The 17052-nt window shown below is 43.0% G+C and overlaps 1 protein-coding gene across 1 annotated transcript in view; it reads left to right on the forward strand.

The window, feature by feature from the left end:
• Positions 1 to 6830, forward strand: part of tbx15 (T-box transcription factor 15) — a 36370-nt gene extending 29540 nt beyond the window's left edge. The window contains exons 7-8 of the mRNA XM_041951249.1: positions 2916 to 3013; positions 5998 to 6830. Of these exons, the coding sequence (XP_041807183.1) occupies positions 2916 to 3013; positions 5998 to 6830 (931 nt within the window). The remainder of the gene's footprint in view (positions 1 to 2915; positions 3014 to 5997) is intronic.
• Positions 6831 to 17052: the final 10222 nt, after the last annotated feature.

Consider the following 17052-nt stretch of genomic DNA (forward strand, 5'->3'; position numbering starts at 1 on the left):
GCTGCATTCTGGACAGGACATAAACCCCCACCAAGATGTTTTAATGTGAGCCCTGAGAGAGCGGTGTGTCTGTCTCTAGGAAACTTCAGGCCTTATCTGTCACTTTCCTGCTTTATTTTTCTCTGTCGTTGCTGCTTGCAGCTGCCAGGTCACATGGAATCAAGCAGTCATTTTGATGTCATGTGTATACCAGCAGATAGCACATGTCGACCGAGTCGACAATTATAAACCGATAATTATGTGAAACATGAAGATATGTGAGCAGACAGGAGCCAAGTTACGTGGCTCACATCCTGTGTGAGTACCACATGCATTTATTTGTATAGCCTGCTGAAGTATCACATTTATGTTCAGAGAAATATTTAAAGCCAAGACTTTTTGGCTGCAGTCAGATCAGATGGAATATGATAGAGGCCCTGTGCATCAATTTATAATCATTTTCCTGCAGCATGCCAACATATCTGACATGTTTGGAAATCTTTGTATCTTGACACAAAAGGCCAGTTTGGTGGATTCCAGCAGTGCTAGTTGTGCAACATCAGTTGTAATGATGGACATGCTGACTGGGATCAGGGGTCAAACCTAAAATTTCAATTGTCAAAAAGAAACAGAGAAGATATATACAATTCAAAAAAAAAAAAAGTGAGCACAGGACTGAAATTCCAGTAGAGCACAAATGTCTTGTTGCCATGAAAACAAACACATTTAGTCAAACATTTTTAGGCCGCAGGCTTGGCTGACTGTGCGTGCTCGAGGAGATGTCTCAGCGCTGCAAAAAGTCACCCTTTGAGTAGCAAAAATGTTGTGTAATCTACATGATACTGTACTAGTGCAGTATTCTGACTTAATGCCAATTTAAATATGTGATTACTCCTTTTACCTACATGTAGTTTCTGCAGTGAAGACTGTGCTTTTAACCAATTTAGCAAAGTAAAAAAAAAAATTGCATATTGAAAGAAGAGATTTATCACCCTCTGATGAAACAGTACGACTTACCCGTTTCGCAGTCAATTCAGCCAAAGTGGAAGGCAACAGCTGTGACTAAAAGTGTTGGAAACAAGACGCTGCAAACGTGAAAGCAGGTGTGACATCTTTTGTTTGTGCTGCTCTGCCGTACGCGTCTTTTAAACATTACTCCGTTTCTATGACTATCGGATATTAGTGGCATTAACAGTCATCTAAAAAGCTGACATGCGTTTCTTTGGGTTGTAGCAGTAAAGTGAGTGCAGTGTGAATGCTGCCTGTTTGCTGGGAAACATTACCAACTAATTCCACATTCAGGGGAAATTCAAAATTAATAGAAAGGGCAAACCTGCACTGCTAATTCTCAAATTAAGCACCAGCTTGTTTTCTTTCTCCTGACTTTCTTAATAGCGTTTTAATATAGAACTCTCCCAAGCTTTGAGTTATGGTGGTGTCGTCAGTTTTGTCTGGTGACCGGGCTTTATGGCCTAGCGGAGGGATACAGCTCATTTGTTGGGTTTTGGTCCCGCGGCAGTGTGGCTGTATGAATGAGTGCACTGATGGAGAGGGTCCGGCTGATTAGCATGGCGCACTAACGAGCTGCCACGGCCAGGGAGTTAGTGGCCCTAAAATAACACGGGGAGCAGTGACGGGCGCTGGTTTCCCTGGGACGGGGCCGAGCGGCGTGCAGGGGAGTAAATCAAGCAGGAAGGAGAACCGTGTACAGATTCAAGATGAAACGTCACCCAGATTTATGTGCACAGTAAAAACCTGCTCCTTTTTAATGGCTCCAGTTTCCTCCGAGCAGGACTCCAGTTTCTCCCTCCCTCTCTCTCGCTGTCCTTCTCATACGCTCTCTCAGTCTGACTCATTTACCACCAACCTCTCTCTCTCTCTCTGTCTCTCACACACACACACACACACACACACACACACACACTAATATTAACTTATATAACTCTCCGTCTCTGTTCACCTGATCTTTTCAATATTTTTGCTGTTCTGAATATTCTGTCTGTCTCTCACCCACGTCAATCTCTCTCCAGTCATACACACACACACACACACGCACACACACACACTGGTCATATATTTTATTGCTATTGATATAAATATATTTTATTTAAATAGCACTTTTCTAAAATAATGTAATAAAGTATGTTACAGTAAAATAAAGATAACATTAAAAAAAATTACACATGTCTTAAGACAGTGCACAACTGGAAAGAAGAGGGGAAACACAAATAAGTCCATCTACAGGACTGCATGAATGATGGAAAAACATGTCACTGTATTTCCTAAACTATTTCTTTTGTTTTGCTACCATTATTATTCAGTGTTGTAGTTTTCATGTCAATCACGATTCAATACAACAAGGATAAGAGATTGTTAATAGATGAATAAGATCAGAATGTGCCATAAAAAACAAAACGATAACCCAAAGGAGATCAGAGAACACTACCTTTGCATATGAAAGCTCCTTGGGCAGGGGGCTCCACAGCTGAGGGGCCTGGACAGCAAAGGGCCGGCTCAACCTCACCAAGGAGCTAAAGCAGTGATCAGGCTCGTGGGGAATCAGCAGATCATAGATAATAAGTGAGAACTGGACCATGTACAGCTTAAAAACAAGCAATATTTTATCTGAAAATAAAAATCCATTGTGAGACAGAGGTTATTAAAGTTTGTAATGTGAGATTTTCAGCCACTAGATGTCGCACTAGAGCGCCAACATCTCAGACCAAAACAAAAAAGGTGTGTCAGCCACACCTGTCACCTCAGCAAGGTGTGACACACAGAGAAAAGAGCCCCTGAAAACCCAGCGAGATAAACAGCAGAATAACGTTATGCTTCTGTGAACAATGTCAAGTGATGAGGCACCAGGAGAGCTTGCTAGCTATCTTGCTAATGTTCTGAAATCTCTGTCTCTCTCTGCATCTGTCTCTCTCTGTCAGGACTGGCCTGGAGGCGATCATGGAGACCTATGCTTTCTGGAGACCTCCTGTGAGGACCCTCACATTTGAAGACTTCACCAATATGCAGAAACAGCAAGGTGTGTGAAGTCACAATCTCCGTCTGTACAGGAGAAAACAAAATGTCAACCCTCATGTCTGTCCTGTCTACTTCTAGCTTTAATGCTCGCTTCTACGTCAGTTTCCTAAGCCAGTTATTTTGGAAGCTAAAACACTCCCACCAGCAAAGTAAAAACTAACCTCTGTGTCTCCACTCTGATGGATTTCTGCTTGTATTATTGTTGCAGATAGGCACAAATTAGCGGCTGTAGAAAGAATGCCTTGGTTTCTTCTGAGGGACTGACATCCTAAGCTGATGATTTGACCTACACCAGATGACGCCCATTTACAACAACAAAATAAATGATCCCAGATATGCAGAAGCATTGCTAACAGCGTTTGTGGAGTGCTCAAATGCATTTCATGGCCTTGCTTACTGTCAGCCACCTTACAGAACAAGACTTCTCTGACCTTTTTCTTCAAACAGACGCATTAGAGCCCACTGACCCCATTAGATCAGTCAAAAATCTCATGTGGGAGAATCTTGAGTCGTAGCTCCATCTGCTCTTGACACGAATAACAAGAATGGAAAGTGAAATGATTAGATTGGAATAGTCGCTGATTGAGATCTTTTCCAGTCTGCTGGACATTATTGGAATTAAACCGTTCCTCGTTTTTCATGCGATCTGAATCCTCAGCAGAAACACTCTGGTATCCCATAAAACTCACTGCTGGTGTTAATGCACTTTTATAACGTTTTCTATCGCTCACTTGGATGTGAACGTGTCAACTTGCTGGCACGCAACATTTGACGGTTGTTCTTGCGATTCATTCAACAACAGTTATCACAAGTGAAAGTAAATACAGAACAATCTGCTCCTAATTACCCAAATATCTTAACTATCTACCAAACTTGAGAACAGTGCACAGTGGTAATTAGCATGACCTTGGCGCATGTGCTGTCCCGACCTGAACTCTGCATATTTTCCCTGCATATATCACCACACACTGCATCAGCTATGGTCGTCCTTCATTTGAGCTTGGCCATACGCTGCTCCTCTGGCAGGTCGGCCGGCGTCTGCTGAACTTTTCACATCACGCGCCCTTGAAAATAAAATCGTTAAACAAATCCTGTGGCTTTTGGACGCCTCCGTGACACGAGTCAGAGTCAGTCGGGCCACCTCCCTTTGTCTCGGCTCCAGCGCCGGCACAAGGTCTTAGTCACGGCTCATATTGAGGGCCGCGCCGCTTTAAAGCAACTGGGTTTCCTCACCGACCCTATCTCTGTTACCTCTGGAGGTCAGCATGACGTGACGCTCCGTATTTTGTCTGAGCAGGCGGACATGTGTTTGTTATCATTAAACTCCTCCAAAGTGATTAGGATTTAATCAAAGTCCTTGCACCGCCAGTGAACCCTGTGTCACCCTGAAAGGACACTGGTGTGCGTGTGCAGCGACTGCGTGTGTGTGTGTGTGTGTGTGTGCGTGTGCGCCTTTGCCCTTATGGCACCAGACACCCTTTTCCCTTCAAGTAATCAACTATTCCCCCTCGGCGCTGAAGCACCTCGAGCCCTTCTAACCAGAGGAAAACATGACATCACCAAACTATCTTCCCTTCGCTCTCTTTTCCCTCATATATGTTACCTTACTTTCTCTCTCCTTTTTTTCTTTATTTTTCTCCCTCCCCCCCCCCCCCCCCCCCCCCCCCCCCATCTTCTCGAGCAGAGCAGAGCGCTGCAGCAAAATTATCGAAGGCATATGGTGAAAAATCAGAACCCCGGCCAAGCAAGTCCTGGATTATTTAGTTATGCCTCCTCCTCGTTCTTGGTTCAAACCGAATTTCTCCAACGGCAAGATGAACCCTGGCCAAATTCTCATTAATAGAGAAATATGCGATTGATATCCCACAGCTATCATTTCACTTTGAAAGGCTTGACTTTGTGGATGTCTAAACTCAGAGTGCATGGCTTTTTATTGAGAGAAAGACTCGGGATGTGGGGCAGCTCTGTTGACCAGACATGGTCAAAACTAAATCCATATTTATCTCCGCATACCAGCGATATATTTTACAATACACTCCATGATCTCACATCCAGCAGAATGAGTAAGGCCCAGCAATTAGTCTGAGAGTCGGAGTTTGAAGAAGTCCATGTGGGTGAACAAGGTTATGTATTAAATGGGCAACAGGTGAATTCATAATGTAACTAACTGCTTACTTTATTAGTCTGACTCAGCACATGTGGACCACTGGGAAATGCTCCCATCAGCGATTACTACTGATTTTTTTTCCATGTGCTCTTTATGAAGAAAGAGACAAGGATGACACATGCTGAAATGCAGAAGATTCATCCTGATGATGAAACTTTGGTTGTGCAGGATATCCCTTTGTTCATTTTGTGAACATACAAAAATACATAAAAAAAACAAAAAAAAAAACAAAAACCTTTGTTGACATAATGTGAAAATATGGCCATTCATGCTTTAATGAGTACAGTTTGAAGTATGACCATCCATCATGAACATACAGCACCGCTGCCTCGGTCATCATGGAAGAATTTAGCTCACATGAGAAAATGATGAGAATGAAACTCTTCATTATTCCAGAAATTAGATGTTTAATTGTATGGACAGTATAATAAATTCTTTTACAATTCACAATTTTAGGAATTTTATGAAAGCTTGAAACGTGGTGGTAACTGGTGTGTGTTTTGGACTGGCTTTTCTGGGCTTGTTTGTGTCTCATTCACCATTGGATGTCTCTCCCCAACAACACAGTCACCTCACTGGATTACATCCATAGCTGAACAACACACAGTTTGCGTTAAAGGTTTTAGTTCTTTGGTCTAATCCTCTCTTGATCCCTCAGAAAATCTTTGAGTATTAATCATTTTTTTGCGCTGGCTCAAACTCAGCTGGATCTGATCTTGGATCTGATTGTTTTCATATTTAAGTACTCTTGACTGAGATAAAAGCAGCGTTCGGTGTGTCAGTGTATTTCACTACCTCTGTATGTGTGTATTCTGCAGGTGGAAGCACAGGCACTTCTCCCACCACCTCCAGCACAGGAACCCCCTCCCCTTCTGGTGCGGCACACCTCTTGTCTCCCTCCTGCTCCCCTCCGACCTTCCATCTTGCCCCCAACACCTTTAATGTGGGCTGCAGGGAAAGTCAGCTCTGCAACCTGGGCCTGTCCGAGTACCCAGCCTGCGCCCGCAGCAACATGGCGGCCCTGCAGGGCTATGGCGGCCTGGCCGACAGTTCCTACGGACGCCTCCAGGCTGCGGGGAGTGCTGTGGCCTCTGCTCAGCCCTCTGAATCCTTCCTGCCACAGAGGACTTCCTCCTTGATTGCTGCTGGCATGCAGGGCAGTGCTCATGCCTCGCTGACCGGCGGCGGTAGCGGCGGTGGCGCTGGGGGCAAGGTGGATGCCTACAGCGGTCAGCTCGGCTCCTTCCCAGCCTCCCAGCTTCAGTACGTGATGCAGGCGGGAGGTGGCTCTGGCTCTGCCTCATCCTCTTCATCCGGATCCTCCCCTTCCTCCGCCCACATGTTCAGCGGGAGCCACCACCACGTGCAGCAGGGCTCCTACAACGCTTTCTCCCTGCACAACCCTTACAACCTGTACGGATACAACTTCCCCACCTCTCCTCGCTTGGCCGCCAGCCCTGAGAAGCCGCAGGGAGGTTTGCTGTGCTCCTCGTCTCCTGCGGGGGCCTTCGCCGAGCGCCAGTACCTGTCCAATGGAAGCATGGACACTATGCACATGATCGGCAACACCACCAGCGGCCAGCAGGGCAGCGGCTCCTGTGACGGACGTCAGTATGGCTCCTCGTCTCAGATGTCCATGCACATGGTGTAGAAGCCGGGATTGAACCTCACAGTCCTCCACGTTTCTGATCTCTTCCAGCTGAAAAGCAAATTTCTAATCTCTGAACCCGGTTTGGCGTCGATGAACCGGTGTTTTTACATGAGGTACAAAACAAACCTTTCAGAAAAGGATATCACCTCATGCGTTTGTTTTTAAAGACACTCCACAACTTAGAAAACACCACAGAGGGAGTCAAAACTATTATTTAATTGTCTTTGTATTAATAAAGCAAAAAAATTTGGACAGCAGCCTGACTCTCTTACTGTTTCTGACAGGATGGAAACAACAAACTCCGATTAATAATAAGTAATAAGAAGGAGAGGTAGGAGCCCAAAGGCTCTGCTTCAGAGGGGATATCAGTTGTGAATCTGTTATGGTGCAATAGTATCAACACTCTTTTCAAGTGACTCATTCTTTATTTTTTGGGACTTAAAAGCTCTTCACTGTGATCCAGAAGTTTTCGCTTCACCCAGCACTTGTGCCGTATCGTTTTAGAAATGTCATGGGGTCAGTTTTGGCTGGAATCAAAGGGGCAACTGGATGACTGAATGACTTCTGCTCCACATACACGCAGGAGATGACGCTGCGGCGGCCAGTTCATGTGCTGAACAAAGTGATGCGACACGTGGATGCGTTGTGTCAAAGAACTGTAGCTTAACGGAGGAATTCTGTCTTCATCCTGAAAACTGTCAGCAGGCGAGTACGCGAGCGATCAGGACTCCACCACACAACGTCACTGACCCATTATCCTCATAGACTGGAATGGCTTCACTATTTTTGAGTGGATTATGTTTTTAAGCATATATATATAAGATGGCGAATGCAATCAATAACATAAGCTTAAAAGTTGTCGTGTGAAATGTTATAAAAAGAAGCAATAGCAAAACAGAGTAATTAAAGTATGTTTTGGTGTGTTGTAGAGATGTGTATTTAAGTGCTGAGCAATATAGCAATTTTACAGGCCAATCTGTTATAAAAATGTGTGGGAAAAGGGAAATGGCAAAGTAATTCTTTTTTTGAGGCATTTTAAAAAAAATGTAAATACAGGTGCCAAGCACGTAAAAAGCTCAATAAACGTTTTGATTCATGTTCAGTGTTTGGATTTTTTCTCTTCGTTAGCAGCAGCTTTTCAAACCATGTTTTCCAACTCAAGGTAAAGCGCTGTGAAGACACTTCCTCCCAAAACTCAGAGGAAACAGGAGTTGCTCGTAAAAAATAATTTGGAGCACATAAACAAGTGTTTACTGATGGCAATCAACAAATAATGATACTTATACATGCTGGATGTTTTACATTTCACAGTGATTACAACCCTGATTCCAACAACACTGGGACTGCGTGTAAAACAGAAGTAAAAACAGAAAGCAGTCATTTGCAAGCAGGCTGTGTTTACTGACAACTGTTTAACGAAGTGTTCCTGAGCTCATGTAGTAACGTCCTCTATACAGTCATGTGTTCACAAAGTGGTGACCCTCCTTCATCCTCGCTTGTGAACCACTGAGCCTTTCCAGGATGCTCCTTTCATACCCCATCATGATACTATCACCTGTTACCAATCAACCTGTTTACCTGTGGAATGATTCAAACAGGTGTTTTTGGAGCGTTCCACAACTTTCACAGTCTTTTGTTGCTCCTGTCCCAACTTGTTTGAAACGTGTTGCTGCATCACATTCAGAATCAGCAGATATTTACAACAATCAATGAAGTTGATGAGGTCAAGCATTGAATATAGTGTCTTTGTGCTGTTTTTAATTGAGCAAATGTCAACAAGGATTAGCAAATGATCACATTCTGCTTTATTTATGTTTTACACAGCGTCCTACATGTTTGGAATCGCGGTTGTAATTATTGCAAATAGCTGATGAATTATTATTTTCTAAACATGCCCTTTCGAGTTTGAGTTGAACTGTTGTCAATCACAGCTTCTCGGCTACAATAACAACGAATGACAATACTATTAATCACACGAGAGAGTGTTCTTCACTTATAAAACACACACATCTGCTCTGCACCACATCACAGGCATGAGCTTCAAACGCTGACGCAATGCATCGATCATAAACCAAACTGGAAGAAAACGACCCCAAAAAGACAAATTTTCTCCCTGCTGGTTCTGTTTATTATGAGAATGGAGAATAAAGCTCTTGTGCCAACTGCACTCAGCTGCACTGCTGTTGTGCTTGATGCACATAAATATGGCACCTGTTTAAAGAGACAGAGAAATCCCCTTGTAATCATTTGAACCTCTGAGAGAGGGGAAACATGCGGCATTTGGGGTCATTACTACTCCAGCTTTGTGCTTCCCCTCTTGTTACACAGGCACAGACTCCAGGGATTTAGCCAGGGCCAATCAGCGTCCATTACACGGATGTCTTCTGAGCGGCTCTCCCCAATCACTTCCTATCATGTGTTCGGCTCCAGCCATGAAATATCATATCTGAACCATCATCAGAAAATGAAGGGGGTGCAGGACCGTGGAGACAGCGACCCAGTATTGGAAACACCTGTTTTTCCAACCATGACTTCAAATAATGAGCAGGGTGATGTACCGGAGAGAAGCGCATGATTTCATAATTTGGCTCTACTCCATCGATGTGGACATTATTTCCAATAATTATTCACGTTATTTGTCTGATATACACCCCCGCTCTCGTTCCAGCAGCATTCAGAATCACCCTGTCCCCCTCGTCGCCCCCGCCCGTCCTCACCGCAAATTTACCTCAGAGCCTGTTAAATTAGAGGATGTATTTGTAAAGAGGAGCAGTGCACATGGGTCTACAGAGCAGCAGCATGACATAATGCACAGCAGGTCTGTTTTTATACCGTAAACTATCCATCAGGTCCTTAAGTGGAAAAGAATGGCCGAGCTTGAGCAACAGCCACTCGCTGCCTTTCATCGTGGCGTCTTTCATTAGAAGCAAAGTATGCAAACGATCCCATTGATTGATTAATAGCAGAGTGCAGCCAGCTCGCTGTAAAACATGAAACTGGAACAATTGGAGATACAGGACCGGGTATTTTAACGAGATCCTCTGACAGAGATGAGAGGGATCTGGTGCCTAATCTGCCGCTTTGAGCCCATTTTGAGTGACAGCACGCTGACTGGAGGGTATCCCATAATCCCGGTCTTAGTCATTGATCTTTCCCTCCGAACACATCTCAGACATTTTAACAGACTCAGAATCACTCTCTGGGGAACTTTACTGGATGCAAGTCCTTCCGAGGGGGGTCAGTGACCATATGCAAAAGAGGGAGAAGCTTTCTTTTCTTGGATGTGACGGTCTGGTTTTGATGGGACACAGTGTGAGTTTATATCAGACACTCCAATCAGAAATCCTGGTTAACTATTGCCCTCTTGTGTTTATTTCTCTCTTATGCTCGAGATTCCTTGGCTTGACTCATCTTCACAGTAAATTATTGCCGACTGGAGACGTGGACCCACTTTTCTGAGGTGTTACAGTGAGCCTGACATGTGTATTGAAGCACTAAATCATTGCTTTTTCACAAAGGGCTTTCGCATACCTTCAGTCGCCTTACGCCAGTTTTTTTTTTCCCCTTCAGGAACATCTTGAAACTATTTCAGGATTGATAAAGTCATGATACAGATGTCAAGCTTTAAAAAAAAAAAAGATACATACAGACTCTGGTGATGTGGCCAGTGTTTTCACAGTCACAGAAGCACAGATCTCACTCTCTGAAACATGATGACTCTGAAAGCAGGAAGTCTTGTCGTGTGCTGCTTGTGCATGATATCAAACGTAACTCCTGATTATGACCTCTAATATTAAAGCTGGTTAGAGAAGAGGAAACTGCAACGTAACACAAATCGTCAGCTTGTGAGTTGTAGATTCAACGGTTGAATTTTGACCTGTGTGTAGAATAATTGCTTTTTTCTGCTAACCCTAACCCTGTTGTAGACAAAATTATACAGAGATGCATGCTTTAATTAAAATATTGTAATGTTGGTATCACATAATAACAGCAATGTAATAATAATAATAATGTGTGTTTGTCATGACAAAATTATTGCATGCGTTTAAGGTCAACGAAATCATAAAATTAACACTTATTTCATGCACCATTTTCATTTGTGTCTATCTGTACATATATATTTGTGTATATATGTTCTGTCAGCCATAATGGTCGTCCAAAGGCCTAAATACATTCTCTTAACCACTCTGCAAATTATAATAACCAGGCTAACATCATTTATTGCCTGACAAAAAGTAATAATTGTAATAATCTTGTCATTAGCATTGTGTTTACTACAGTGAACGTTGCCATCATCTTGTATAGTACTAAATTAGCACTGTGAAAATACTGTACTAGAAGGAAAAGTGCTGCATTCAAAACCTTAAGTAAAAGTAGGTATGATCTGCAAAATGTACATCACGTATGAAAAGTGAGAGCAGTCACTGTGCTGCAAAATGCTCCCTGTCAGTGTTTTACTATTATATCTGATGTTTTTGGATGCATATCAGTGCTGCATGAATGTTGTATTTTACTGCTGCAGATGTTTTAGCTTGAGCTAACTGAACTATTAATATACCATTTGCTAGTTTAATCTAGAGCAATGCATCATATTCTACAACATCATCATGCGTTTGTAGCATCGCTGTCCTGTGAGAACCACGTAGCTCTAAAAAGTCAACTTTTCATGAGCTCAGAAAACCAGCGTGCAGTTTTGTGATGATTTACCACCTAACCTGAGAGGGTTTGGTAGTAGGTCATTTATCTAAATAAGTAGGTGAATTTTCTCAATAAAGGAACATTTAATCCTGCCGTTTATCAGAATTATTCAAAAATCACTAAATTCGGAGATACATGTTTATCACCTGATAGGAAGGGTGTAAAAATTGTAATATGAAAAGTCACAAGTAGCTAAAGCTGTCAGACACATGTGATGGAGTAAAATGTACAATATTTGCCTCTGAGATGCAGTGGATGTATGAAGTTGCATGAAATGGAAATACTCACATTAAGTACAAGCACCTCAGATTTGGACTTCAGTACAGTACTTGAGTAAATATACTTGGTTATATTCCACCACTGATGTTGTCATCCAACAAACACGATCAGTAAACCACAAAATCCTCCCGAACACAGACTTCATTCACACGAGAACAAGAAAAAAGCTTCTCGTCCAAGTCAGCGTTTCTAATTACAGACAAAACATTTGATACCAAACAAGAGAAAATCAGACCTCGGCTGACTGTAAAACTTTTGTTCTTGTCTACATGCAGTTAGGCTCATTCTCTTTCTTCTGTCTGGATGGGGGGAGAAAGATGGACAGTTGGAGAAAAGCAAATGTAGAACAGATTTGAAATGGACAGATGAGTGCACCGCTCAGCCTCTGGATAAGCCACACATGTGGAAACATACAACATTAATTACTGTGTGTGTGTGTGTGTGTGTGTGTGTGTGTGTGTGTGTGTGTGTGTCACATGTGTTTTCTTTAGGGCAATAGTTGTTGATGTGTGATGTGTGTCAGGATTGGTGGCTTTACCTAACATATTGTATTATTACAGTCATTATATCATTTGTTATACTGACTTACATTGACACAATATAGCAGAATATATCATAACATCAAAGCATTGCAACCATGATTCCCCTTACAATTCTGTCTTTTCAAATGCATACAGTATACCTTTAAACGCACTGTGATGGAAATGGTGAGAACTTCACTTTAAAACATTCAAAAAGTGAATCAGAATGTGAAGAAGAACCAGCTCTGACGCTCAGTCAAAGTCGTTTATGTGTTGTTATGCAGAGCATCTACTGAAGTTAGCGTGCTAACCACCCAGCCCCGACACGCCCTGTCTCATAATACCACTTTGCATCTCAGCAGGTGATAGTCCAGTAGCATAGCTCAGGCCTCCCTCTGTAGTTTCTGCTGGGTGATTTACGCAAATGGAAGTTTGCTATGTTTCACAAGCTCTCTTAACCTCTTAGTTAAAATTAACAATACTAACTCACAAAATGTCAGAAAAAAGACAGCATTTGTATCAGCTCTGGTTTTCCCTGCATTGATCTGGAGGCGGTTTGGCTGGCACTAATCCACAAATCCCTGAGTCAGAGAAATAAAACAATCTTAAACTCAAACATTAAATCAGGGTTTCTTAAAGCCCCGGTTCACAACCAGACCAGACCGGCAAGTCAATCTGTTCCCAGCCCACAGCAGAGTGCTCATCAACTGGCAGCCCGCGGGCCACATCCGTCCTGCAGAATATTAATGAATCCAGAAAATGAATGCATGTAAAGCTACTCACCAGTAAAAGAGGTCCAGGCCATCTTGAGAGTGATTGTCAATTATCTTGCCAACCCCTGGCAATGAGCTAAAATGTTCATATTTCATAGTTCACCGGTTGTACAAAATGAGATTATTCTCCAACTTCATCCTCTCTGGTCTGTGGACCCACCATCAAACCACCCTGGAGCCGACAGCAGCCCACTGGCTGAACTACAGGAGGTAACTCTGGAGTTGTCACAGAACTACTAAACTTGTATATTAGATGCAAGAGGTGTCATTTTGGTTTTGTTTTCATTGGTCAGCTACTGTATTCAGTCTCAAACAAAAGCTTTTTTTTTCTTCCTGGGATCACGAAGAGGACTTTTTAGTTAAGATCAGGACTCATTCATTGGTGGTTGAACTGTGGGTTTTGTAATGAGCACTGCCTGCCTCCTTGGTGGAGGTCAGAGAGAGTGTCCTGAGTATGTAGGTTCTACAACTAGTCTAAATGTAGCTAATAAAATATATTTAATTAAATAATAATTAAATAATTAAATAATAAATAATAAATCACACATAGACACACAGAGAGAAGAAATAAAACACACACATTCTCACACTCTCAGAGAAAGACGATGGCATGCAGGTTAACAGGAAACAGTCGAAATTATTTTCTTCTTCCTGAGGAGGGAAAAGAGATGTTTGAGATATGGTGGACCCGCACAGGCAGGTGGTTCTGATAAAACCCTGGGCCCAGGCTGTCCCACGGTACCGTGTCTGCTGAGTACAAAGACGTCCCACTGGGAAGCCCCCGTGTCTAAATGAGAGAGGTCCGGTGCTGCGTGGCGGGTTGTGGTCGGCTCCTCAGAGATCCAGCGGATAGAGTGACTGACTGGGCAGGTGACCCGGATATTGAAAACCCCCGTGGAGGGTTGATTTTAGAGTGTGAGAACTGGAGCGGTGGAGCGGGAGCAGGGTGTGCAGTAGTAAAGGTCAGCTAGGTGGAGTGGTGCTGAAACAGAAAATTACTCAACAGCAATATTGATTGGGTTGAGGGGGCGTAAAGCAAATATTAAAAATCATTGTATTTCAACATGGAGCAGGTCCTCACTACATCTACATCCTTCAACTAAACTTAGCTTAGTTTAAACCCGGATGTCACCAAATCAAATTCCAGGACCTGTGTGCTGTTCTTTTATTTTACAGAACAAATTGGAAAAATAATCAACAGATTACTGATTAAAGAAAAGAATCATTAGTTTCAACATTTCAAAGTGGAGGCAGCCACGGACTGCATGTGCTAGCATGTGTAGAGCAAAGCTAATGTTGGAACGATATTTCATACACATCTGATGGAACAGATGCAATTCTCTCCTTATTAAACCAACTTTCTCCACAGGCTGTGTAAAAACTTGTTGTGTTGCTAAGCTGTATTGTTACACAAGTCTAATTTCTTCCATTTTATGAACATGACTACAGTGATTGTGTGTTAGGCTCTGAGTGCCAAAATGTGGCTGAACGACACTCGGTATTGAGATTAAACGCTTCATGTGTACACACAGATGGGGAATAGTGTTACTCATGCAAGTAATCATTCATATTCCTGCTCTCCATCAATGACAAAGACTGAAACTAAACTGTAATCTTCCATCATATAACAAATGCATAAACTACAATGTACACATTCATAAAAGCAACTGCCATTCCAAGTGTGTTTGTGTGTGTGACACTGAAGGAGCCTGCATGTGATTATCAAAGGGCCTGATGTGGCGCACAGATGCTGGTTGGGTGAGTGACTGTGGTGGGATGCTGGGGGAGACTGCAGGGGGAAAAGAGAGCTGGGTCCAGATACAGTGAAACAGGTGTCTCCAGGCCTTGAGCAGCAGAAATGAAAATTAGGAACGGCGGGTTGTTTTCAGCCCTCGGACATTATCTGACTCCGTCAACTGGTGGCAATAAAATATGAGAGCTCTGGATTTCTGCTTTTTCGATCTGACATCTTTTATTTGTACAATATACTTTGTCACTGTTTTGTTAGAACTAGGGATGTAAATAAATGGAAATTCATTTCTTGTGCTCCTCATTTTTTTTCAACCACACCACAGCATTTCACCCTGAATCCAGTTCATCAAAGCTTTTCTTTAATTCTTTTCATTCTTTCTTTGAGAGAAAATCACATGCTGCACAGGAAGTCCTGTGTCTGTAATACACCAAAGAAGAACTGGCTCATTACAATGAGTAGATACAACTGCTGAAAAGGGGCTAATCAAGTTGAAACTGTTAAAGCGAAGCTGACACTAAAAAAACATCTGGATTTACACATTTAGTGTTGGTCCTATGAGGCTTCACGACTAGTTTCTCATCCCTGAACTATGACACTCGATAGCTTGATTACTGGTCTTTGAATTTTTGGGAAATAAAAATATAAACTCTCACTTTAAAATAAGCCAATGATTTTAAACAGCTTTAAATATTAGAGTTGTATGTTGTGTTTGTGATGCTCTGCAGCCTTTACCCCTCTAAACAATTTATCAGGCGTGCTTTCTAGAAACAAACTAAAAGTTGAACTTTCATTATGGACACAACTGCAGGAAGATGTAGTTTATTCTGAGGTTGACAGAAGAAATGTCAAAACAAACCGTCAGTCTGTCCCCACTGAGCTCCACTCACTGGTCCTGCAGGCACTTCACATCAAAGCTATGAACAATTTGCAAGCACTATTGGCGTTATGGTCCAAGTCTGCTCTGCCTGAAAGAGTACAAAGGAGAACAAGCCAGAGGTCAGTGCCATACATTAAAGGCCATCCCATTAAAATAACAATGTTTAGAAGTGTGTGCTTGCAGCAGTGCGCCTCTCTTGTCCTTGTCAGGCCTTCTGAGAGGGCATTCAGAGTTTTCCATTCGCTACGCTCATTACTTTCACAGGAAGTTTGTTTAACGGTCAACGTCGGGACGATGCGAACAACCAGGCAGATTTGAAAATGCAGACTTAATACCCCTGGCTAAATATTCTGGAAAATATTCAGCCCAACACACATGCGTTCTATAAATCTCCTTTATAATGCTTGTCACATAAAATGTTACTATGACTGTGGGCTTGAGAGCGTGTCCGCTGTGTTAAAGCTGGCCTGATTTCAGGACAGCCACGCAGCTCTCGGCCCCCCCCCAGCCTCACTCAATCTATCTATGGGGGCCATACATGCCTGCTGGTGCGTGTCTGAATGCAAGTTTGAGCGTGGCAGCTGTGCTCTCTCATGGACCTCACCTGCACTGGCTGGGCAGACGCCAGGGACAGATTCGCAGAAATTTCACAGTGCCATTTCTGAAGCCGTCAGTGAGCTAAGTGTCTGACTTACTGCTCTGATAAAACAACATTCTATTGTGGTCCGGATAACGCTATTAAACAACACTGGGGTAATCCCCAGTAACAGGCCTGCTGAAAGCTGAATCACACCCGACTCATTGTGCCGCTCGGCGGCTTGGCTGGGGTCGCATTGCGACGTGCGCTGAGATGGGAAAACAGGAAGCTGGGCTCCTCTCTCTTTCCTCTGGTGGAATTTGGAGTGGCTGCACATGTTCGGGGAGCTCCTGAAACCTGTGTGTCAAAAACACACACTGACCAACTGCCAAACCCTCTTTTAAGTCCCTGAAATGCGCAGCTGGAGGACAAAGGCTGGCTGTGGATGTGTGTGCTGTGTGTGTGAATGGCTGCTGTGCTGCCTTTAGATACAAAACAGAACATGGACATACAGAGGCAAAAAAATCTGTGTGGATCATTTACAGGAGTTGTGTGTGTGTATATCATTGTACAAATCAAGGACGACCCCTTCACTTACTCATTCAGACTGCTTTGCTTGTGGGTGTATTCTGGGGTGTCCAAATTATTCTCTATTTCATCTTTTATTCAAATATTAGGATATCTTACCAACACTAATGTCATAACTATGAAAACACCTTGCAGGTGGATCCTCAGACAAGCGGT

This window comes from Chelmon rostratus, chromosome 13 (genome assembly GCF_017976325.1).
Source record: "Chelmon rostratus isolate fCheRos1 chromosome 13, fCheRos1.pri, whole genome shotgun sequence".
NCBI lineage: Eukaryota > Metazoa > Chordata > Actinopteri > Chaetodontiformes > Chaetodontidae > Chelmon > Chelmon rostratus.